The sequence below is a fragment of the Camelus bactrianus genome, chromosome 32 (assembly GCF_048773025.1).
Source record: "Camelus bactrianus isolate YW-2024 breed Bactrian camel chromosome 32, ASM4877302v1, whole genome shotgun sequence".
Lineage (NCBI taxonomy): Eukaryota > Metazoa > Chordata > Mammalia > Artiodactyla > Camelidae > Camelus > Camelus bactrianus.
In genome coordinates this window covers 14,980,189-15,005,619 of record NC_133570.1, presented here as the reverse complement: position 1 = coordinate 15,005,619, position 25,431 = coordinate 14,980,189, and the positions used below count along the sequence as shown (strand labels likewise).

At 47.3% G+C, this 25,431-nt stretch overlaps 1 protein-coding gene across 1 annotated transcript in view; it reads left to right on the top strand.

Moving 5' to 3' along the window:
• Window positions 1-25,431, top strand: part of MYO1H (myosin IH) — a 101,937-nt gene that overhangs the window by 75,000 nt on the left and 1,506 nt on the right. The window contains exons 8-31 of the mRNA XM_045523062.2: window positions 22-135; window positions 468-539; window positions 1,226-1,345; window positions 2,303-2,370; window positions 2,804-2,909; window positions 3,378-3,458; window positions 4,196-4,287; window positions 6,123-6,217; window positions 8,788-8,834; window positions 10,572-10,652; window positions 11,326-11,431; window positions 12,010-12,127; window positions 14,937-15,050; window positions 16,048-16,124; window positions 17,566-17,634; window positions 19,353-19,437; window positions 20,556-20,715; window positions 21,305-21,388; window positions 22,107-22,200; window positions 22,405-22,460; window positions 23,260-23,395; window positions 23,797-23,867; window positions 24,025-24,122; window positions 24,657-24,756. Coding sequence (XP_045379018.1) covers window positions 22-135; window positions 468-539; window positions 1,226-1,345; window positions 2,303-2,370; window positions 2,804-2,909; window positions 3,378-3,458; window positions 4,196-4,287; window positions 6,123-6,217; window positions 8,788-8,834; window positions 10,572-10,652; window positions 11,326-11,431; window positions 12,010-12,127; window positions 14,937-15,050; window positions 16,048-16,124; window positions 17,566-17,634; window positions 19,353-19,437; window positions 20,556-20,715; window positions 21,305-21,388; window positions 22,107-22,200; window positions 22,405-22,460; window positions 23,260-23,395; window positions 23,797-23,867; window positions 24,025-24,122; window positions 24,657-24,756 — 2,244 coding nt within the window. The remainder of the gene's footprint in view (window positions 1-21; window positions 136-467; window positions 540-1,225; window positions 1,346-2,302; window positions 2,371-2,803; window positions 2,910-3,377; window positions 3,459-4,195; window positions 4,288-6,122; window positions 6,218-8,787; window positions 8,835-10,571; window positions 10,653-11,325; window positions 11,432-12,009; window positions 12,128-14,936; window positions 15,051-16,047; window positions 16,125-17,565; window positions 17,635-19,352; window positions 19,438-20,555; window positions 20,716-21,304; window positions 21,389-22,106; window positions 22,201-22,404; window positions 22,461-23,259; window positions 23,396-23,796; window positions 23,868-24,024; window positions 24,123-24,656; window positions 24,757-25,431) is intronic.

Sequence of the window (25,431 nt, the reverse complement as noted above, 5' to 3'; positions counted from 1 at the left end):
CACCACTTCCCACGTTCCTAGAATCTCTTTGGAATTATTGCCAGTGTCCTGCACCTGGGGAACATTTGTTTTCAAGAGAACGAGCAAGGCTGCGCCACCATACCAGACACCCACGAGATCAAATGGATCGCCAAGGTGATGGATGGACCACTTCAGAAGAGGGTGGGGGGTTGCTCTTACCGAGGTGGAGAGGTGAGGGAGTGGAGGGGGCACTGGATGCCCGCGCCCCAAGTGGCGAACATCACATTCTCCCAGCTGACACTGGTGAGGGGGTTTAAAGCACATGGGGGTGGGCGAGGGAGTGGGTAAAAGCCAGTTGGTCCAAAGACTGAATGTGGGCTGTTTTGCATTAAAGCATAGTTAGCAGTCAGGGCAGATAAGTCAGGGCCTGGAAACTCCACAGACTCTTTATAAGCTAGCAAGTGACGTTGGGTCCCTGAGTGACATTTTGATTTCTGCTTATTCAGCTCCTAGGGGTCCGCCCATGGGTCCTTCTGGAAGCTCTCACCCATAGAAAGATTGAAGCCAAAACAGAGGAGGTAAAAATGGCTCTGGGTGGAAATGTGCCCTCCCTTCCTCTCCACCCACCACTGCTGCCAGCAGGATGGTGGCCCTTGGAGGGGCCAAACCCCTGAGTCCTGCCCACCCAGTCCTGCGTGGTCCAGCTTCTACCAGAGCCTCCTGCCTTAACCTCCCCATCCCCCAACGTCACGCCTTCCTGAGCACGCCACTCCTCACATTCGCCCTGCCTTCCCTCCGTGGGGTCTTTGCACCTGCTGTTCCCCCTGCTGGAACACCCTTCCCTATGCTTCATGTAGTTAAGTCCTCCTCATCCCTCAGTTCCCAGGGATCACTTCTTCCAAGAGCCTTCCCTGCTCACCCCACCTCTGCCCTCAAGCACCATCTGTATCTCCTTATGTAGCATTTGTGACTCTCAGCTTGAGAGCAACACGACTCTTCTTTGTGTGACTTGTCGAATGTGCCCCGCCAACAAATGTGAGCCCCCAAAGGCTGGAACAGTTTGCCTCGGTCGTGGCTGTATCTCAGCCGCCCCGCACACTGCCTGGCACTCAGGAAGTAGCTGCTGCATGAACAGCACAGGCGGGAGGGACATCTTCCCACAGCAAGTATCCTTCCCGTGTCATCATTAAAGGCGAGCTTGCAAACTCAGGGAGCTTTTTTTATTTTTTAACCTTTATAATGATACACCCATCATCCTTCTCAGGTGATATGCCCGTTGACGCTAGAACTCTCTGCCTACGCTAGGGACGCGATGGCAAAGGCTGTTTACGGACGAACATTTACTTGGCTGGTCAACAAAATCAATTCCTCCCTAGTGAACAAGGTTGGTCCACGCATAATTGAGTGCCTTGCTCTCACTAACATGTAATGTTTTATAACCAACATCATTACTCTAAAGAATTTGTGAGAATGGACTGTAAGCTCCTGGTGGGCAGGGATGGTGTCCTTTCCTGTGTACATGTCCAGCGTCTAGCGCACAGCTGGCTCACAGAGATGCCCGCTGAATGATCTCTGCCGTGTGTCCGCAAGTGTGGGATGCACACTGTTTGAAATACACCAGGTGGCTTTAAGTGTACACAGAAACTGCTCATTGTAACAGCAGTAGATTTTAACGTGTGTAAGAAAAAACCTGACGACTCCTTTAAACTCACCGTAAGGTCATGTTTCCTTTTTAAGTGGAAGTATTTAAATAAGAAGGGGGGTTTACTCGAAGCTGGAAATTAAGGAAATGATATGAAGACATGGGGTACATGGATGTGGTGAGACTCTTGGGCGTCAGATCTGGAGATACTGACTCAGGACATCATACAGAAGGTTAAATTGTGTCTCTTTAAAAAAGAAATAGGCATAATCTCTATAAATGGCCATCCTTGCCTGACAGAGCTTGGTCCTCTGTTTAAAATGATCCCTAAAGTACACGTCTTCTCTCCTGGGTAACCCTCTCTTCCTGCTGTCCGTAGATTTCTTTCTCTCTCTGTCTTTTTGCATTGAACATGGGCTTGGGAGGCTGAGGAGGGCTGAAAGCAAGGAAGGGAATCAGAAGAGGAAGGTCTCACTGCTTGGGTGACGGATACAGAAGCTGGGATGGGGTCTGGGGGTGCTGCAGGCAGGAGGAGCAGGCTGGGAAAATTATTTCTGCTCCAAGGTCCTTCTGTGAGCCGTCGTTGGAGAGAGAAGGCACGAACTTTATAGCCAAGTCCCACTTTGAGGGCCGCTGCCAGGTTTTGAGTGTCATGGATTAAACAACCTAACGATTAATGGGGTGTGTTACTTTGACTAGGATTTCCCTGGGGAAACTGTGATCGGATTGCTGGATATCTATGGGTTTGAAGTCTTCGACAAGAATGGGTGAGTTTGTCATTACCCACTGGTCCTCCGAGCCTCTTTAAGGTCTGAGTCTGGTTTACGGCATCTCTGATGTTATTGGAATTCATTTTCCTATTCCTAGAAATCTCTAGGTTTGCATAGCCCCTACTTCATAGATTTTTCTAGCAGTAGAAAAACCATAAAAAATGCAAATGTCTTTTAGCTTTGACTCTTCTCATCAATTTATTAAATTATTGATTATTAAGGGCTTGGGTTTGTCTGCATCCTTAAAAATAAGTAAATTTAAAAAAAGATTTAAGAAACACATCAACTAAATGCAATATGTGGACCTTGTTTGGATCCTAATTTAAATAAACTAATAGTTTTTTTTTATTATGAGACAATCAAAAAAATAAGTAAATGCAATTGTTTTTAACTCAGTCTACTCACATACTTAAATCTTTTGCATCTCTAGTTTTGAACAGTTCTGTATAAATTACTGCAATGAGAAACTCCAGCAGCTATTAATTGAGAGAACCCTAAAAGCAGAGCAGGCAGAATACGAAACGGAAGGCATAGAGGTAAATATTTCAATGTTTTCTCTTCATTTGATTTCTTAACCTAGCAAAAGACGTTTACTGGAGAACTGTTTTTTTTGGAGATTTTTCCTAATTCGTATTAAGAATTGTTTTTCACTCCTTCTCTGCTTATTTCCTGGGAAATTATTTGGATATTCAGCAAATATTCTTCATAATGTTAGAGATAAAAATCAGATTTGGAACACAAAAGTTGGAAAATCAATGTAAATCAATCAATCATCCATTTAAAAACTGGAAAATAATCTAAAGGAAATGTATTACCAAAAGGGAAAGAGCCAGGGAGGGATAAATTAGGAGTTTGGGATTAACAGATACACATTACTGTATATAAAATAGATAAACAACAAGGACCTACTGTAGAGCACAGGGAACTGAAAGAAAAAAAAAAAAAAAAGAAGTTTGCTCACCTGACTCCTTCTTGGAGAATTCCTTCCCTCTTTGTCATTTTAGTGGGAGCCAATTCAGTATTTCAACAACAAGATCATCTGTGACTTGGTAGAAGAGAGACACAGAGGAATCATTTCCATTCTGGTGAGAAAATTGATACTGACTTGGAGCCTATTCAGTGGTGTCTACAACACATGGGAGAACTTTTTCCCAGGCTTACAAAGGGTTAAGAATTTGCAGGTACTAACTACTATATAGAAAATAAATAAACAACAAGTTTATATTGTATAGCACAGGGAAATAGATTCAATCTCTTGTAGTCACCCATGGTGAAAAAGAATATGAAAAGGAATATATGCATGTATATGTATGACTGAAACATTGTGCTGTGCACCAGAAATTGACACAACGTTGTAAACTGACTATACTTCAATTAAAAAGAAAAGAATGCAAAAATTAATAAACAAACAAACAAACAGAGAGTGGAAGCCCCTGGATTATTAAAGAGTGAATCAGAAAGCATAGAAATACCCTCTGTAGGGTTAAGTTGGTTAAGACTGGTTATGAGACAATGAAGTTGAGCGTTTAAGCTGGTCCAGGAAGCTGCGAAGTGTCCCCAGGAAGGCTTTGGAAGTAGGCATTAGGTGGGTGGGAGAGTTGACTTCATGGGATTTGTAGTCCATCTGGTTCCAAGGTTCCCTGATGAGATCCGAGAAGCTTAAGCGATGGATTACCCCCTCTCCCCTTGAAAAGCTCACCCGAACTTGTGTGAGATGGTGCATTTTAGTCCAGTGCCTTCTGCCGCAGCTGGTGAGAGCGTTTAAACTTGGAATTGATGGACTGTGGGGCTGTGAACTGAGACTTCTCTTTCTGTGTTGAAGGATGAAGAGTGTATTCGTCCTGGTCCTGCTACAGACTTGAGTTTCCTGGAGAGATTGGAAGAGAAGGTGGGCAAACACGCACACTTCCAAACGTAGGTATCTCGCTTGCCAGGCTGTTGCCTGGGGCAAGGTCACTGTACAGTTGACCTTTGAACAACACGGGTTTGAGAACTGCACAGGTCCACTTATAAGCAGATTTTTTTTTGTTTCAATAGTAAATACCACAGTACCACGTGATCCCATCCCCTGTGGGTTGAATCCACAACTATGAGCCATATACAAATTTTTGACGACGTGGAGGTTGGTGCCTCTAACCCCCATGTTGTGCAAGGGTCAACTGTATATCCATTTTCTTGGGTATGCGGGCAGTGCTCTCCGAGAGCACAGCTGCTGCTTTGTACGTAGACATATCATTATGACACGCCACCTGCACACCTTTTGTTGGTAGAAGTCAAGCTCAAGCGACTTCCAAGTAGAATTTTTTAAAAATTTGTATCTTACTCATCATCATTTCATTTTTGGACGTGTCCACATGCATGAAATAGTCTTTTTTTAAAAAAAAAATTCAGGTATAGAATACATGCAGTGAGGTGTGTAGATCTGAATTATACAACCAGATGAATGATTATATTTGTGTCTACCCACATCACCACACAGAGGAAGCCACAGGGCATTGACAGCATCCCAGGAAATCAACTAGAAATTGACCTTAGTCTTTGAGACGAGGAAGAGAGAATTTAAGAGCATGTGCTCTGGAGTCACAGAGACCTGGTTTTGAGTCCCAGCTCAGCCACGTATTACACACGTGACTTTGGGCATCAGGGTTCCTGAATTTGCGTTTTGTCTTCTACACGATGGGGATATTCACATACCTGCCCTACAGCACTGTAAACGACTACGTAAATCACCTGTTGCAGCTTCTGGCCATCGCAAAGATTCAGTCAGTGGTAATGGCTTTATCAAACCTGTTGTAGAATATTGAAGGGATAAGTAAACGGAATCGGGTAAGTATACGGATCAAGAAGGGAAAAGTAGATTGTAATAGCTTCCCAAATGGAATAATATATGGCCATGAGGATGAACAATCCACAATACATGCAATGATGTAGGTAATGTCATCAAGAGGAATTAGACACAAGAGAGTACTTATCGTGTGATTCCGTATCTGTAAAGTATAACACCGGGTGAAAACAGCCTATTCGGCAAAAAGTCAGGCTGTCCCTGGAGATGGCTCCAGGTGGCGGGTTCTCAGACACTAGTGACGTTCTGTTTCTTGATCTGGTGCTAGTCACACAGGTGTGTTCAGTTTGCAGAAACTCAGTGAAATGTGCACGCAGGATGTGGGTGCTATCAATACATGTGTGTACATATAGATACGAAAAAAAGTTACAAGAAAGTATGAATTACCAGAATCTGAAAAACGATGTTTCATGAGTATTTTAGTCTCTCCACATCATAAAAATGTGAAGTAGTAAAACTGGGTTTGAGGCATCACCCAGAAAAGTGGAAGTCACTTCATTGTAGAAATGAATGTGTTTCTTTGGCTCATGTATTTTTTTTTTTTAAATCCTCCCTGCTTATGAGAAGGAAGGATCTAATTTTAGACAGACCTTGGTCTGTAGTCAGCTGAAATAGGTGGCAAGGTTTTGCTAAGCAACTGTTTGCTTTTAAATTTTTTTTAAATGAGGCTTTTAAAAATGTTTATTTTTTTTTTTTATTTTTTGGAGGGGGAGAAAATTAGGTTTATTTATTTACTTATTATTTTAGTGGAGGTACCCAGGATCGAACCCAGGACCTCAGGTGTGCCAAGCACACACTCTACCACTGAGCTATACTCTCCCTGACTCTTTGCTTTGTATATTGTTGGTGCTTTGCATTGCAGTGAAGTAGAAAGGTTCAGTGTGTGTCTGTTTCTGTCCTGCTGTAGCCGGAAGCTGGCGGGTCACAAGGGCCGAAAGAGGATTGGCTGGATGGAGTTCCGGCTCTTCCACTATGCAGGGGAGGTCACATACTGCACCAAGGGTGAGTGTCTATGGGGGGGCCGGGGGAGGCAGGTCACAGGTCACAGCCACGCAGGTGCCCCCGCCTCCCCTGAAGAAATGCTGCACATATATCTCAAACGTCCCCCAGCCCTGCATACAAACATGCCATTTAAAAGTCTTCTGAAATTTTTATTTATTACTTTCACATATAACCACTTTATTGAGATAATGTATATACCATTTATTTCACCTTTTTAACATTCCCAATTCCACTATCCAGTGTTTAGTATATTCACTGTGCAGCCATCACCACAGTCCATTTTAGAACCCCCAAAGAAACCCTTTACTCATTAGCAGTCACGCCCCCATTTCCCCCCCCTCCCCGTCTCCCCTCAGCCCTAGGCAACCCACCAATCTATGTTCTGTCTCTATTTCTAGGGAAATAGATTTCCCTATTCTGGACATTTCATAGAAATGGAATCACACAATGTGTGGGCTTTTGTGTCTGGCGTAATGTTTTCAAAGTTCATACACACACACACACACACACACACACACACACACACACACATCTGAACAACACATACACATCTGCATAACACAGATTGCTATTCTGTGTTCTCTCTTTTGCACTTTTCATTTAACGGGTATTGGCGGTCGTTTGGATTCATTGAGCAGTTACTCTGGGCCAGGCAGTCCCGAATGCTTCACCTCTGTTGCTCCTTTAAACCTCACACAACCCTGTGAGGTGAGTAGCACTGTTACCCGCCCACCCTACTTTTAATCTATGAGGCGCTGAGCTCAGAGAAGTTAAGGAACTTGCCCAAGGTCACACCGCTAGTAAGTGGCGGAGCTGGAGGTCAGACCCAGACCTCTTGCCTCCAGACCTGCATTCGCTCCCCATAGCAGCAAACAGACTCCACCTCTTTTCATACGGAAATCTCCAGGCACTCCCCATGGGGCTGCCCTGTCATCTGTTTGATGGACTCCAGTTGTTTCCAACTCTGTCTCTAGTAAACACGGCTGTGTTTGATGTCTTTGTCTATTTCGCTTGGCCGGTTTGTGCACATTATACACACACGGTAAGTTCCCATGGCATTGCTACGATAAAGGGTCTATCAGAAGTTGGTTTTGACCACTTCTGGATATGTGCCCAAAAGAACTGGAGGTAGGAACACAAACAGGCATTTGTACACCTATGTACATAGGAGCATTATTCACAAAAGCCAAAAGGTGGAAGCCACCAAGTGTCTATCAGTGGATGAATGGATAAACAAAATGTGCTTATACATACAATGGAATGTTATGCAGGCTTAAAAAAGGGCAGGGGATTTTGACACCTGCTACGACGTGGATGGACCTTGAAGACATTATGCTACGTGAAATAAGCCAGACACAAAAGGACTAATACAGTAGTAGGACTTCACCTACTTGAGGTGTGTAGTCAAAGTCATAGAGACAAAGCAGAAGAGTGGTTATCAGGGGCTTCAGGGAACAGGAGATGGGGAATCCGTGGTTCACGGGCACAGAGTTTCCCCTGGGGAAAATGAAAAGAGTTCTGGGCATGGATAGTGCTGATGGCCGCACAACAGTGTGAACTCACTTAATGCCACTGAGCTGTAAACTTAAAAATAGTTAAACTAGAGGGGAGAGTATAGCTCAGTGGTAGAGCACATACTTAGTATGCACAAGGTCCTGGGTTCGATCCCCAGTACCTCCATTTTAAAAAAATAAGTTAAAAGGAGACTAAGTAATTAAAATGGTAAATTTTATGTTATGTATGTTCTGCTACAATAAAAATGGTAGCCTTTATAACTCCAAATTGTCCTCTAAAAAGGACAGTTGCATCTTCGGCTTTTTTGATGCGTATCTTTTTTTTTCCCTTGATGCATGACTTCTTTAGCTGGTTTTAACTTTGTAATGCTATTTAGCTGCTGATTTATTTATCAACTGACTCGGTTTTAAGCGAGCATTTATAAGCCAAGTTTTAAAAGGAAAGAAATGGAAATGACGTATCTTCCTTTGTGCAAAGATGCCATCAGGTACCACCAGCCCCGCTGCTTGTTTGATTTGTCTCAGTAGTGGCGGTGCTTTTCTCAACCATCTACATCGTCTCACCTGGCCACCCTTGGAACTCAGCTCCCTCCCCGTTGTTTCAACATCTTTCCTTATCTGCGTCATTCTTTCCTAGGACACACGCACAATACGTAAAGGCTCTCCATGCCTGTGACAGCTCTTCGGGGTTTAGAAAGTAGGGTGTAAGCCATAAAATCAGTTCTGAGGACTTGATTCTCAACTAGGGGTGGGGTTACCCCCCAGGGACATCTGGCAATGTCTAGAGACATATTTGGTTGTCACAGCTGAGAAGGGTGCCACTCGCATATGGTGGGTGGAGACCAGGGATGCTGCTAAGCACCCTTACAATGAGCAGGACTGCCCTCCCCCGCAGGGAATGGCCCAGCCCCAGATGTCAGCACTGCCGAGGCCGAGGAACTCTGATCTCATCCTCAGAGGCTATTTTTTAGGATTTCCTTCTGCTATCAGTTGCAACGGAGTCGTGCATTTAGGCAAAGCCATTGATTGAGAAATTTTTTATTCCGTGTTTTACAGGATTCTTGGAAAAAAACAATGATCTCCTCTACAGACATCTGAAAGAAGTAAGTCTGAAACTTAACTATATGTATCTCTGATGGTTATAAGACAGTCACCCCGTGTCACTGATTTGGGGGTAGGTTTGGCCTGGATTCTTCTCTTCGATGCGTTATGTGAGAACTCCAGCTTGTCACGGCTGGAACAGACATTTAAGATCATCTGTATGAACCCTTGACTCAGCAGACCCATTCGGGGCTGGAGGGAGGGTACAGCTCAAGTGGTAGAGCGCTTGCTTAGCATGCACGAGGTCCTGGGTTCAGTCCCCAGTGACTCCTCAATAAATAAACAAATAAATAAAAAAACCCTAATTACCTCCTCCCCATTTAAGATTTTTTTTTCATTGTGGCAAGATAGACATACATAACAAAGTTTTCCATGTCGGTCATTTGTAAGCGTACAGTTCAGTCGTGTCAAGTACCTCCCCTTGAGTATTTGCACAGTCCACCTCCAGAACTCTTTTCATCTTGCAAAACTGAGACTCTGTCCCCATTAAACCCTAACGCCCTTATTTCCCTGCCCCCCAGCCCCCGGCAGCCACCATTCTACTTTCTATATGAATTTCAGTACTCTGGGTACTTACATAGGTGGAATTACACAGTGTTTGTCTTTTTTGTGTCTTTTGGTTTATTTCACTTAGCGTGTTGTCCTCAGGGCTCATCCATGTTGCTGCGTGTGTCTGAATTTCCTTCCTTTTTAAGGCTGAATAATCCTCTAGTGTATGGATATAAGGAAAAAGATTTTAGTGTCAAATTACGTTTTTTTTAAAACGTAGATTATTTTGAAAATATAAGCACAGGAGGAAAACGCAGAGGATACAAAAGCTGGTGTTCTTATGTCACCAAGTCCCTCTCCTGAGAGCCAGCTGCTCTAACCAGCAGCTGTTGTTGTGTATCCTCCCAGGGCTGGTACAGACCAGGATGTATGTGTGTGTGTGTGTGTGTGTGTGTGTGTGTCCCATTTTCTTTTCTCTTCACACAATAATAACACCCTATGCATGTGGTCCTGCATCTTGCTTTTTTTGACCTAACACCAGATCTTGGAGATCATTCTTAAAAAGCTGGTTTATCCTGTAGAAGCTGGGCTGGACTGGAACACTTATTGCTTCACTTGTCAGGGGAAAAATCATCAGATGGCTTCCCCACGTAGACAGTGGATACAGTACAGATATTCCTCAACTTACAACGGGTTACGTCCCAATAAACCCATCGTAAATTGAAAATATCATACATTGAATATGCATTGACTACGCTTAACCTACTGAACATCAGAGCTTAGCCTAGCCCACCTTAAAGATGCTCAGGGAACTTACATTAACCTAGAGCTGGGCACCTAACACAAAGCCTATTTTATAGGAAAGTGTGGAGTATCTTGTGTAATTGAATACCCTACCAAAAGTGAAAAACAGAATGGTAGTGAGTGTCGCGGTGGATCACCCTCATGACTGAGTGGCTAAGAGGCCTGGTTTGCTGGCCCAGGAAGAGGTCAAAACCCAACATTCGAAGCGTGGTTCCTACTGAATGCGTTTCACTCTCACACCATGGTAAAGCCACATCGTTGTAAGTCGGGGGCTGTCTGTATCTGAACATTTCCCTCCGCATTTGGTTGTGTTTTTCCCCTCTTCTTCTTCAAGTGCTCCCAAGGCAGGTGGCTCCGGTCCGTTGTGTGCCCTTAGGTTAATGTTCCCAGAGACCCTCTTAGTGATTTCTGAAGCAGCAAATGTGCTCATTGCTCTTTTCCTACAGGTATTGTGCAGGTCCAAAAACCGAATCCTGAAGGAATGCTTCCTGGTGGCTGAGCTAGAAAACCGGAGAAGGCCACCAACAGTGAGTCGGGAAGTGCCTGTGTGAAATTGGAAAGGTGGCAAAAATCACCCGGGGGGGGCAGTGGCTTTAGTTACGTGTACTTTTTCAGCCGTCCTCTCCTTTTTCTGGAAGTATCATCCTCTAACAGGTTCTACTAAATATATACTTTTCAAAGTTAGCCACCAGTGTGTTCATCTGCAGACATTCACTGAGCACCTGCTGTGTGTCAGGCACTGTGCTGGGCACAGGGGAATCTAGCAATAACAAAACAGGGTTCCTGCCCTCACAGGCCTTACAAGCTAGTGGGGATGGTACAGGAAGATACCATCAAATAAAGAAGTTACAGTAGCACGAGTGTCATAAAGGAAACTTGATGACAAGGAAACAGGAAGGTGGTGGAGGGTGACTGGCTCAGCGGCGATGTTGGCTCCTATGAGGTGCTCACTGCATATTCACTGAGTGAGAGAAGCATCCTGGAAAGATGTTTGTGCAACCTTGGCTTAACCGGACTGAGCCTGGGCTTCTCAGGCCCAGGCATCCAAAGCCTTCTCTGTTTGGGCAAAACAGTTCATGAGAGGTGAACAAGTAGAAGAGTCAGTCTGTCAAGAGTTTGGGTCTGAAGGGCCAGAGTCCAGTCTTCTCTGTATTAATGGGGAGCAGCACCATCTGCGTAGCTCATTCTCTCTCCCTGCAGGTGGGGACGCAGTTTAAAAACAGTCTGAGCAGCCTTCTGGAAATTCTCATCTCTAAGGAACCTTCTTACATCCGTTGCATCAAGCCCAACGAGAGGAAGGAACCCAGTGAGTTGTGAATCGTTCTGAACCCTGAGCTCAGGGAATTGAGGGTGGGAGGGAAACCAAGATGGCAGTGGGTTAAAATCCTAAAATCCACCACAGGCTTGCTCCTTGTCCTCTGTTTTAAGTAACAGATTAGTGAGCAGTCTTCCAAGACGGTCTGTGACTTGGGTGTTTTCTAAGCATGTGCCATGGTCTCATAACAAAGTCATACAGTCAAAGGCTGACAGAAGCCAGGCAGGAAGAGCAAAGAGTATAACAGCCTGGGTGTAAGGCAATAGGGAATGGAGGGGACTGTGGCGAACGGGAGAGGGCGCACCTTGTCTAAAAGGGCAATACTCCTCCCTTCCGGCCAGTTGTTGCCATGTGGACTCTAGGCCCAGAATGGCCAGATCTCATAGTTTTTCGAGAGAAACCAGAAATACAGATTTTCCAGTAAAATCCCCCCATTAAAAGACACACCACTAGGACCTAAGAAACACGTCTGTGGCCATCTGGTCCAGAGATCGTCAGCTAGCAGCCTCTGGTCCGCCTCGGTTGAAACAGGGTCCTTTACCATCACTCTTCCTTCTGTGTTTCCCAAGGCAAGTTCGACGACTTCCTCATACGGCATCAGGTCAAGTACCTGGGGCTGATGGAGCACCTGAGGGTGAGGCGGGCCGGCTTTGCGTACCGACGGAAGTACGAGCATTTCTTGCAGAGGTAGAGTTTGTTCTGCTGATCTGAAGCCAGTGCAGCGAGTGCGAGGCTCTGGGTGTGGCGATGAATAAAAGGCCGTCCCCCGGGGGACTCAGTTTGGTTTTTAACTGCTGTAGCTCTGACGGTGATAAACACTGACGTTTCAGAGAACAAGAAATTGACTCAGTTTACCCTTCCTTTCACTGAGCCTCCTACTTCTTGGAACCCAGGAAGCTTGCAAGGCGCAGTGCACAGACCTGCCACCAGGGGGCAGGCGTGGGCAGTGCTCCGGGTAAGCAGCTTTTGAAATACAACCATCTCCCTGCCACCATGCACGTGCTTTCTATAACTGTAAGGTTGTGTTTCAAAAGAAACCTAATGTTAAGTTAAACTATCAAATCGCTGATAATCAGCCATGGGGTTGAGTAACAGTCCGTCCATTGCGTGGTTATACGGCGTGTTGTGTATCCGCTCCTCTGTTGATGGCCGTTTGGGTTGTTTCCATTATTTGGCTGTTATGACCTGCGCTGCAGGGAACAGTCAGGTTCAAGTTTTAGTGGGTCTGTATGTGTTCACGTCTTTGGGCACACACCTCAGAGTAGATTACTGGGTCAGAGGATAACTCAGCGTCTAACTGAGGAATGGCCAGGCTATTTGCCAAGTTTTGAGGGGGAGGGAGTAGGGGGACCCTCCTTTACATACCATTTTTGCTTATCAGCTAGCTGTCACTCATTCACGCTTCTCATCCGTTTTTCTGAATCTGACCTCAGGTGAGGATGGCAGGAAGTAGCAGCCACTACCCACCGCACCCTCCAAATATACACACACTTGAGGTTCCCATCTCGCTGCAGGTTTTTGAACTTCATACATCTTTTTTCTACTCTGCCGCTCTCGGGGGCTTGTGTGTTCTTTCTGTGAATCCTAGTGAGCACTTGCTGTGTACCAGCACCGTCTGAGGTGCTGGGTGACAGCAGAGACCAGGACAGACCCCGTCCCTGCCTGCATGGGGTTTACTTTCTAGTGAGGGAGGCTGGCAGTAACAAGGAGATACAGGAGGTCAGGTGGGGGTACATTCCTTGAAGGAGAATGAATCTGGGTTGGGGAAACAATGATCTGGGAGTGCCTCTCCAAGTGAGGAAGGGAGCCGAGAGGGAATGTGGGGGCAGCCACCCAGGCAGGAGAACCTGGAGGTGGCAACTGGGCAGCCTGAGGACCAGCTAGAAGGCTGGAATGTATGCAGGCCCGTGGCCCAGAGGGGAGACAGGAAAGGTCCCTGGGAGTGGGCTAGAGATGACTGAATGTGTGCAGCCTACAGGGCACTGCTTCCAGAGTTGAAAAGGATAGAAGTTACTAGTCCCGTCACCTGCAGGCATTTAAGGCATCTTCCCACTCCTGTGTAGACAGCCTTGATGCTATGTGCTAGTGATGGGTGTGGACCACACAGGTGGGAGCAGGGCCTGAGGCCGTACTGCGTTCCCTGGGGTTGGCATGCATCTGTGCCCTTGTGTGTGTGGAAAGACAGAGGCGGGTACTCAGGGAGGAACAAGTGACACCGAACGCCTGTCTTAGTTCAGGCTGCTGTAACGCAGCACCATTATTAACAACGGAAGTTTATTCTTCACAGTCTTGGAGGCTGGAAATCTGCGATCAGGAGGCCAGCACGGTCAGGTTCTGGTGAGAGCCCTCTTCTGGGTGGCACGCTGCTGTCTTCTGATCACACCCTCTCATGGTGGAAAGAAGGCACAGGAGCTCCCTGGGGGCTCTTGTAAGGGCACTGATCCCAACCACAAGGGCTTCACCCTCCTGACCTAATCACATCCCAAAGGCCCCTCCTCCTAATACCATCAGGGGTTAGGATTTTTCTACATGTGAATTTTGGAAGAGAAGGACACGAACATTCAGTTCATTGCAATGCCCTTAATGGATCTGCTCATAAAGTATACAGTTCCAGGAAAACTGTTCTCCTAACAGTTTAAAAATTGATTTTGAAATAATACAAACCATGTAACAATCTTAAAGGGAAGCAGCACACTAAGAAATCTGTAGCTAACATTTTTTTGAAGTCTCGGACTGTGCCAGACACTCTCCACCAAATGATCTCATTTCAACCTCATGACCACCCCACAAGGGGGTCCTGTCATCATTCACACTGTAAAGTGAGGAGGTGAAGTGGCTTGTCCAGCCCCTGAGCTGGGCTCCAACCCAAGCGGTGTGGTTCCGGGCCAGCGTCTTCAGTTGCCTTGGTCCACAGGCACTTCTGAATTCCGCATTCACTTTTTCTATTATAGTACAGACATCATGGTTATATTTATTGTAACCACATATGAGAAAAACCACATATTCAGCATTGTATACTGAATCGGGTTTTTAAGTCAACGCTGGGTCCAGAATTACCCTTAAAGAATCTCTCCTCACTCACCAAGCGTGGTACCTTTTCTTCCCATGCTGGAACACATTTGTTTATACATTCACTTGCCCGCTGATGGACGTTTGGGTGGCTTCCACCTTTTGTCTGTTATAAATAATGATGCTCTGAATGTTCACGTATAAGCTTTTGCATGGATGTGTTTTCATGTCTGTTGCGTATATACCTAGGCGTGGAACTGAGTTTCTTGGGTAGAGTGTCTGGTGACGTTACTGTTCTATGAAGATAAGGTCAAACGTCACCCCCTATTGGAACAGTTTCTCTTTTTTCTTTCTTGTCGAGTGTATGTTGTTACATTCCAGGAAGTTGGTGTGATGAGTGGCTGGCATGCCCAGCGGAGCGCGGCCGACCTCCAGGGGAGCTAGTGTAAGGTCTGCGGCTTTCTAGGCGTGCGTCTGCTCTCCCTAGGTACAAGTCCTTGTGCCCAGACACCTGGCCGCGCTGGCACGGGCCTCCAGCAGAGGGTGTAGAGCGGCTGATCAAGTACATTGGCTACAAACCCGAGGAGTATAAACTCGGGAGGTAAGTGGCAGGGAAACTGCTGTCAGAATGTTTTGAGCATCAGTCCGTGTCCATCTTGAGCCTGGAGAGTCATTCTTCAGGAGTTTACATAAATTTATTAGCAGATACTTCTGTCCGCTCAATTTCAATGCAGCTCTGTAAAGAAAATTTTCTGTGTGTCTCCTCCACTCTCAACACTTCACTCACACTCAGAACACTCCATCACACTTCTGACACCAGCTGGGTGTCCCACAATTAAACTCACTTCTGACACCATCTACCTGGAAATAGTGTCAGGGGTGTATCTGTCCCCCGTCCGTAATCTTAGATGAGAAAGTGGGTTCACGCGGAGCGATGCGCTGCTGCCCCCCAGTGGCTGCCCTTGGAAGTTTCCCTCAAAGGCTGGGACAAGCAACATGAGATCAATATTTATAGTTTATTTTTGCTGGTTGATGGGATCTTCTCTTAAACGTAGACTCATATTCTTTATCCTCACTTTTTAAAGCCCAGGGAAGTAACTTTGGTTTAAGATGGAGTATTAATTTCCCAGGACTGCATAATGAATTAACCACAGAACGGCTGGTTTAAAACAATGGGAATTTATTTTCTCACGGTTCTGGAAGCTGGGAGGCCAAAATCTAGGTGTCTAGTAGGGCTGTGCTCCCCGTGAAGTCTCTCTGGGAAGATCCTTCCTTGCTTCTTCCAGCTTCTAGTGGCTCCTGACATCCCTTAGCTTGTGGTAGCATCATTGCAGTCACTGCCTCCGTCTCCCCGTGGCCTTCTCCCCTATGTGTCTTTTTCTCTTTCTTACAGGAACACTCTCATGGGATGTAGGGTCCACCCTAATTCAGTATGATTCCATCTCAATCCTTACCTTCGTTATGTCTGCAAAGACCCTAATTCTGAGGATCTAAGTGGACGTGAATTTGGCGGTGGGGCGGGGGAGGGGACACTATCCCACCCACTACAGATGGTAACTGATCAGTTAATAATTAAGACTTTTTTTTTCCACTTCTAGAACCAAAATATTCATTCGCTTTCCCAGAACTCTGTTTGCTACTGAAGATGCCTTTGAATTTAGTAAACACCAATTAGGTACATTTTTGTTTGTTTGTTTTTCTGCCCTGATTTCATTAGAATGTGAAATGAACAAGCTTAGCTTAGGAAGCATTTTAAACATGGGTGTTTGACATAACGTTGGAAGCATCAGTGGTAAAGCGTGTGCTTAGCATGTACAAGGTCCTGGGTTCAATCCCCAGTAAAAAAAAAAAAATAAAAAAAAAAAGGGAAGCACTTGCTTTGGAAAGCCAGAACAAGATACGGGATTATAAAATACAGGGGAATTTATGCCTTCGTGGGTATTTGGAGGGCTGTCATGGATGCTCGTGGAACCTTAAACACTGCAGTTCTGCCCCATTTCTAATTTGGATCCAACTCTCTTGTGCTGCATCAGGACCTAAACCCTCAAAGTTCATCTTTCATTTAAATGAAGGTTTTTAAAATCTTCATTTGTATAAGTCTCTGATGTTGGAAGGTGGAGCTGCAAAGCCCACAGCCAGGATGTGTGTTGTGAATGGTAAATGAGAAAAGTTAGATGGGAGGAAAGTGTAAAAAATCAAGAATCAAAACTACGGGGGCACAGAGGCTTCTTCCCCCACCGAGCTCTCAACTGGCCTGTTGAGACCAGCTCTGCTTGAGTAATCTGAGCGCTTGCTGTGTGCCAGGTGGCTTCTGAGGCCTTTGCACTCATGATCTCATGGTATACATGTGGGGATGCTAAGGCCCAGAGATGTTGGTAACTGGCTGAAGGCCACACAGCTCGGAAGCAGCAGAGCTGGGGTTTGAGCCTGTGTCAGCCTGGCTTCAGGGCTGAAGCTCATAACCACTGTGCTTGGCGGTCTCAGCTTTTGACCCCTCTGGCAGCAGGTAGCAGTCACCAGGATCTGGCTCATGGGTGGGCGCTGAACACGGGGGGGCCTGAGTCAGCATTTCTACCCAGCTCCCAGGGGATGTGCAGGACCCTGGAGGAGCTTAGCCTGTGGTGGGCCCCCATCACTGTGTGGAGGAGGTGCATGGAGAACAGAGCAGCTACAGGGTGGGTGTGTGTGTGGTCCTCAGCCCTGCGCTCATGCTCCTGCTTAGCAGTTGCGTGGTTGCTTCGTGCCCAGCCAGTCTTCACCGCCTGGGTCTGTGATCCGCTTTGTAAAACGTGCTGGCCGGGCGGTGGGGTAAAGATGCAATACAATGCCAAGCACAGAACCAGGGACCAGCGAGCCCTCTGAATGGTGGCTCTGTTCCTTCTCTGGGGGAAGGCAAGAGGGAGCAAGGGAAGGCAGCTCCAGTTACTGGTCAGCCCTGGCAGCCAGGCTGAATGGAACCTGCCCGCTCTGATTTCTGCCCGTCACATCCCGTGGCTTCCTGTGTCACCCCTCCCCTGCACGCTCCCAGGGCCACGGCTGACATCCCTTGGGAAGGTCACAACTACAGAATTGCACAATGGGAAGGTATTTCACCAAAACTTTTGTTTCATTTTAAGTTGCGAGAATCCAAGCCACGTACAAAGGCTGCCGAGAAAGGAAAGCATATGTGAGAAAAAGACGAGCAGGTAAGAAGTGAGCGGGAATCCCCCGCTGGCCTTGGACCTGGGGGCACAGGACCCTTTGAGCATCCTCTCCCCCTGCCCAGCCTTGGAACCAGGGTTCGAGGCAGCCATGGGGTCTGGTTCCAGGACCTCATCTCATTTTTACTCTGCTGATCAGAGATAACACTACAGCCTCATTTGTCCCACAGACATGTTCTATTTGATCCACAATATATGCATGTGAAAGGATAATTTTTTTAAAGGTGACTAACAGCAGAGCCCCTGCCCGCTGTCCCTCCCCAGTGACTTCTCAGCCCCTGCCACCCCTCACATACACCACTCCTCTGAACTGTGCGTTTATCATTTCCTTGTTTTTTTTTTTTTTTTTAATTTTACCATCTATGGATGCCTCACTGAATATATTTGTAGGCTGGCATGTTTTGAAATCCATAGAATTATACTGTGCATGTTTTTCTTTTGTGACATTTTTGTTTTGGAAATTCAGCCAGGAGATGTATGTGGATTGTTACTCATTGTCACAGCTGCATGGTTTTCCACCATTCGCAGGGGGTGGCAAACTTTCTTAAAGGGTCAGACAGTCTGGCACAGCTACTCAGCTCCGCTGTTGGGGCATGAAGTTAGCTCTAGGCAAGATGTAGATGAACGGGCACAGCTCGGTTGCAATAAAACTTTATCTACAAAAACGGGCGACTGGCCTGAGGGCTGCAGTTTGCTGACCCCTGTGCGCTGAGTATACACAACTGAGCTGTTCCACTGATGGACACTGGGGTTGTTCACAGTTGTTTGTTTCTGTAATAAACAGTGTTGCCACGGGGAATAAAAGAAAAGCATTCTGAATATCATAAATAACTGAAAAAAAAATCTGAAAAGCATTTAAAAATTAGAAAACAAAAAAAATTTTTTTAAATTGAGGAACAGGCCAGAAACCTAATTTTTGTGTCTCCACTGATGTATCCCCATTTTAAACATTTGAATTATAGTCCATATACACTATTGTATTAATTTCTGGTGTCCAGCAGTGATTCATTTATATATGTGTATATATATATATATATATTCCTTTTTATATTCTTTTTCCTTACAGGCTATTATGGGGTGCACAGTGGGACCTTGTTATTTTATACATTGTAGTGTGTATCTGCAAATCCTGAACCCCCAATTTATCCCTGCCCACCCCCTTCCCCCACTCTGGTAGCCGTAAGTTTTGTTTTCTTTCTTACATTTTTTTTTTTTGATTCCACATACAAGTGATATCATATGGTATTTTTCTTTCTCTTTCTGGCTCAGTTAGTAAGATGATCTCCAGGTCCACCCTTGTTGCTGCATGTATCATTTTTTAGTGCAGAGAATTAGATAAACACAGGGTGAGACAGAGGGAACACAGGGGTGAGACTAATCTGCCATCAAGGGCCACTCCTGTCCCTCAAAAAGACCTCGGGGAACTGACCCCGTTGCGTAACTTCGGGGCTTCCCTGGTGCTGCCCGGCCCCGTCTGTGCCTCTGTCGCCGGGCTCAGCTGCCCACCTGGGTACCTCCAGGTGGAAACTGATGACTCTCATCCACTTCCCATCTCAGGGGCGAGCGGAGCGCTCGGTGGCATCCGCGCGCGCGCGCGCGCGTGCGTGCGTGTGTGTGTGGAGTGGATGAAGAATGCCGGAAAAGGCTCTGGTGTTTCAACACGATTGTGCTCACCTTCTAATGCCAGCAGTGAATTCTTTCAGCCGTTAAACTTGAAGCCCTCTGGCGTGGCGTCCTGGCTCGGAAGGAGGCCCAAAGGAGAAGGTGGGCTGTGCGGATTGTAAGAAAGTAAGTTCTCAGTCGGGTACGCTAGCGGGGAGAGGTCTCTAAATGTGCTGTGCTGCAGGGGGGGGGGGTGGTCGGGGGCTTGGCTGAGGTCCAGCTTTGTGCAGAAGGTAACCCCTTCAGGACGTCAACCCTTAGGAATTCCGTTCTGTGCCCTTCCTCTTTTTTTAAATTGAAGTACAGTCTATTTATAATGTTGTGTTAGTTCCTGGTGTACAGCACGGTGATCCAGTTACACATATGCATACATACTCTTTTTCATTATACATACTACCTGTTGTTTATCTGTTCTGTATATAGTCATTTGTATCTGCTAATTCCAGACTCCCAGTTTATCCTCACCCCTTTCCCCTTGGGTAACCATAAGTTTACTTTCTATGTCTGAGTCTCCTTCTGTTTTGTAAGTAAGTTCATTTGTGTCATTTTCTTTTTAATTCCACATATCACATGATATTTGTCTTTCTCTTAGTATAATAATCTCGAGGTCCATCCATGTTGCTGCAAATGGTATTATTTTATTCTTTTTATGGCTGAGTAGTATTCCATCATATATATATAGACCACAACAACTTTATCCAGTCATCTGTTGATGGACATTTAGGTTGCTTCCATGTCTTGGCTATTGTAAATAATGCTGCTGTGAACATTGGGGGTGTCAAATGCCTTCTGATGCCAGGCAGGTACAGTGAGTTCCATGAGCTGGGATAAGACAATATGGCAGGGTGGGGATTGTGGCAAACTGGAAAGCTCAATCCACCTCAGAGGGGCAGTCACTTCTCCAACTTTAGCTGACTGCTGCCATGGAGAAAGGCCAGACCAGCGTTGCCAGATCTTTTGATTATTTTTAAGGAACGGTAGAGATCTGGCTTGGATGTAATACCTCCCAATTTTTGTTGTTGTTGTTGTTGGCAACGAATTCAAGTTACTCAAAAAACAAAACAAGACACAAAACAGTGTGAGTGAAATAAAACACCTCTTTGGGGCAGATCAGGCCCATGGCCCTATGGGGCAATCAGCCCCATAGACCGTTTCAGCCTCCACTGAATCAAACAAGTGGGCAGAGAACACAAGTCTCAGTGGTGAAATGGGCCAGAAAACGAGCAAAACTCTCTCCTGCATAGGTTCCTAACGGGATTCATCAATCGCAACAAGCCCCTCTGTCCCGACAACGAGGAGTTCATCGTGTTCGTGCGGAAGAATTACATCCTGAACCTTCAGTATCACGTCCCAAAGAACGTCTTGGACAAGAGCTGGCTGAGGCCTCCTGGCATCCTGGAAAATGTGAGGAGGGCGCCAGGACTCATGCTGCAAGGGACTCGGGCACCGATGGACCTGAATTTGTGTATTTCTTTTGCTGCCTCCGCACACAAAGCAGTTCCTTGTGAGGGTGGTGCCCAAGGGGTTTAACTCCTCAGAATTCGTAACATCCTCTCTGGAATTACAACGCCACTGGCGGTCTGTTTATACAGAGCACTTCTGAATGGTTCCTTTCCCTGAGGTGGCCTTTCAGATGGGTTTAGGGACTGCTGCCCAGAACAGTGTTTCTTAAAAGATGCTCCGAGGACCCTCTGTGTTTGGAGCGCAGAGAAGGGGCTGCTGTAAGGTTGGGTCCCAACCCGGGCCCACTGGGTCAGCATCCCTAGAGACCTCCTGGCCAGCTCCTGGTGACTCAGACTCATCCCAGTTTAAGGACCACTAGTTTAGCGGTAGCAGAAAGTGAACACAAGACCAGAGAGTATTAACCCTGTACTTTAAATCAAACTGAATTCAGCTGTGCTTCCGACGCTTCTGTTGTGGTGGCTGCAGCCCACGACGGGAGCGGGCAAGGCGAGGCAGGCAGGTGGGTAAGAACTGTGTACTCTCCACACAGGCATCGGAGCTGCTCAGGAAGATGTGCATGAGGAACCTGGTTCGGAAGTACTGCCGCGGGATCACGGCCGAGAGGAAAGCCCTGGTAGGGACGCGGTGTGTGGGCAGGTGGCGGGATGGTGGGGGCAGGGGGGTGCCAGCCCTGCCCATCATTTCACCTGTAAGTCAAGGGTCACAGGAGGCCCTTACGTTATACTCATTGAGGATTAAACGCATGCAGACCACTTAGCACAGAGCCCTCGTTAACTGACAGCTGTTAGAAGTAGCCTCACTTGCGATGTTACCATGGGAACACCCTTGGAATGGCCTCTGGGCTGCGGAGCACGCAGGGCGCCTTCTCTGCTGGAGGTCTGGTTTTGTTTATGTTCGTCTGCAGACTTGTTCTGTAAAGAGCTACAGGGTCATATCGTGGGCTTTGTGGGCCACACCACGCCGCCGCAGGGACTCTGCCGTTGTAGCACGCAGGGCGCCGGGACACAACCTGTAGGTGGATGGCTTGGCTGCGCTCCAAAAAACCTGACTTACAAACTGTACTGGGTTTGGCCCGTGGGCTGCACGGGACCTCTGACCTAGAAGAAACTGCTCTCTGAAACTCTGAAAATGCCGCTTCTGGGCAGCCGGTACAGGTAGAGACAAGCCTAAGTGTCAGTCCAGTCTCTACCACTGTAATTTTAGAGCATTTTGGCCGAAGCCAGGAATGTGTTCTGACGTCCACTCAGAAGGAAAGCAAGCACTAATGTGGACCTCTTGGCATCCGTCCCAAAGAACCTCATGACTCCCATTTTGTAATTATGAATTACCAGATGCAGCAAAAGGTGGTGACCAGTGACATATTCAGGGGAAAGAAAGAAGGATATGCAGAAAGCTTAAACCAGCCCTTTGCCCACAGTCGGATAGGTGAGTCCAGTCTTCCGTCTACATCCTCACTTCCCCTTTTTTGACCAAAGTCAAAGAAAGATGGTTGACCTGTAGCGTTTCCCGACAGCTGCTTCCCAGGTTGAGGTCTTGGTCACACAGGGTCCCGAAACTAGCAGATGCCAGTGGCTTCTGCCCGGGGGTGGTATGTCACGATGACTGGCTGTGTTCTGGTTGCCTCCCTAGATGAAGGAGACATTAATCCCAAAGTGCTTCAGCTCATCGGCAGTGAGAAAATCCAGGTAAGGAAGTGTGTATCCTGGCTGGAGACAGGGTCTGCTTTTGACAAGAAGGGTACGTAGAGCCCCAGTTTAAATGCAGCGGTGCGCTGTGTCGAGCCTGGGTGGGCCAGCCTCCCAGCTGTGATGCTTCGGGTGTTAAGATTATGGGGACCGCGTGACTTCTGGGTACCAGTTGCTGTTCTTAAGGTCTTCATCTGTCACTCTAGCAACTGGTTTTCTATGAAATCGAGTGAAATGCAGCCATAAACTCAATCATGAAACATTCCCTGCTGGAAGCGGCGTGGCAGAGTTGCCTGGGTGCCGACGTGGGCTTGGCAACTTAGCTGTGCGATCCTGGGCGGGTTACTTGGGCTCGTGGTGCCTCTGTCCTCCTGTGAACGGGGAGGGTGGAGGAGCCGATGGTGCGAAGTGCACGGCGGCGGCTGCCTGGCATGCAACAGCTGGTGACCTTGGCTCCAGTGGCGGCTGTCACTTTGGTCCCCAGAGGACACCTGTGACTGGGCTGGATCACCCTCTGGCGGTGAGAGCTTGACCACCACCAGCGGCTTCATCCCTGCTGGCTGCTCAGAGCAGCCCCAAGAGGGAGGTGGCCATGGCCTTCAACTCCTGAGAAGGGCAACGCCACAGGCAGAGCCAGGGTTCTCAGGGGAGAAGAGCCACCGCTGCAGTCTGTCTGAGCCCCTCGCTGTTGGGGTGCTGGGAGCGGCGCTGGGGGAGTCTGAGTAACGGGGAGCTCGGCGCTGTGCCCCCTCCCCTGTGAGGCAAGCTTCCCGGCATAGTGACGGTAACCTCCTTGCAGTATGGTATCCCGGTCATTAAATACGACAGGAAAGGCTTCAAGACCCGGCAGCGGCAACTCATTCTCACTCAGAAAGCGGCATACGTGGTGGAACTGGCCAAAATCAAGCAGAAAATAGAGTACTCAACGCTCAAGGGTAAGAAGCAGACGGTCCTAAGACAACTCACGGGGTTGACTGAGCTCCTGGGTGCACCGGCGGTGAAGCGGCCCTTCCCTGGAAGGCCTGAGCCAAGGGCGCCCACAAAGCCCTGTGCCTTGTATTCTGACGTAAATGCCCACGGTACCTACGCCCAGCATCCAGGTCGGGCAGCTGTCAGTCACCTTCAACGGTGACCTGTTGCTTATTCAAAACCACAGAGCCTTGCAGCCCAGACACTGACTGCTGGGTGTGCCCTCCATCCTCGGCCCAGCTGGGAGGGGAAGGTGTGGGGCTGGGAGGGGAAGGCGTGGGGCTGGGAGCGCCCGGGCGGGCCTCTGTCCTCTGTACGAAGGTCCAGCTGTCCAGTTCCTGGCCCCTAACTTTGGATCTGTCTTCAGGTGTCTCTACCAGCAGCCTCAGCAATGGAATCTTCGTCATTCACGTTTCGCCAGAAGACAACAAGCAAAAGGTAACTGATGGCCCCCGCGGTGCTGGGGGCCAAATGAGGCAGACGCTGCCAACGTATTTACCTGCCTCCGGGAAACCTCAGTTGTAGAAGAGTCTTTTTTTTTTTTCCTTTTAAACTGCTCCCACTGAAACCACCGCGCCTCTCCTTGCCGCCTCAGGGAGATGCCGTCTTGCAGTGCGAACACATATTTGAAGCGGTGACTAAGCTCGCCATGCTGGTTAAGAAGGAGAACATTGTAAATGTTGTTCAAGGAAGGTAGGTGGCTTCTTCTGTAGCTCGGGAAGTCACCCGGTGTTAAATGTTCGTTATGAGCAGATCGAGGAAAATGCCAGTATGTTCATTGTCTCACCCCTGCCTCTCCCTCTCCGAAATACAAGCCCTGCCTACCAGCAAGGGGTGGGGTGCCCTTGCTCTGGCTGACAAAGGACTTTCTTCCCTCCTCACCCCCATGACATCAGCTCCAGAGAAATGCAGTCAGTGATCACTCGTTCACCTTAAGGGAACCCAGTGACAGGGGGACCTCGGGGCCAGAGGTGACAGCCACACCTCTGCTGTTGACGCCTGTGCAACTGAATGTGCTAAGCTGATCTGAGAGTAACTCCAGGCAGCTGCCCCAGCTGCAGAAACGGTTATGTTCCGCTTACTCAGATATGCGCTAAACCTCTGGAATAAGACAGGAATCTGACCTGGAAACTAGTAAGCTTCATGGGGGAATGTCTTTTGCAGACCAAAAGCTGAGGGAGAAAAAATTAGAGTATGTCGGTAATTCATCACTTTGTGTATTTTAAGTTTACAGTTTTATATCGGTCCTGGAAAAGAAGGCACCATAGTTTTTGACACTGGACTGGAAGAACAAATCTATAAAGATAAAAACGGACAGTTAACTGTGGTGAGTGGCTGTGTTTTGGGAGGGAGGGGTAAGCAGTTTCAGGTGAGACTATAGGTTAAAATTCTACCAATTGCAGCCCTCCTGTAGCTTGACTGGAATCACACTCTATAGTTTATTTCTCCCTCAACTCCTGATTCTACATTGAAAAACAGGAAGGAACTGGTACTAGAGGCATGGAGTCTGAATGAACACTGAATGAAAAGGGGAACAGTTTACCCACCATATTTTGTGGATGGTGAACCAGACGTTGACGGTAAATTCCTCCCAGTATTAAATGTCAACGCCCATCTCTTCACTGGGTGGCGAAGCCCTGATGCCCTGTCACGTGGTTCTCAAGCGAGTCTCCACATTGGAAACTCCCGGCGAGCTTCAAAAAAATACCTGTTTGTGTCTCACCACCCTCTCTGCCCCGTGATGTAATCAGCTGGGGGTGAGGCCCAGGCTCACATAAGGGTCCCAGGTCCAGTGAGCAGAGGTTTGGGAACCACTCCCATCTTAAGAAGGTCAAGCCTGGGTTCTCTGTGCTTTGCCCTCCCCTCGAAAGCTTGATCCAGTCTTGCTGGGAAATATTGAAAGCCGAGGGGGCTGAATCTCTAGGATGTATTTTGTATTATAAACCAGGTAGTCGTAATTTGCTACAAACTGATTAAAAAGTGGTCTAACGACACGGAGCGT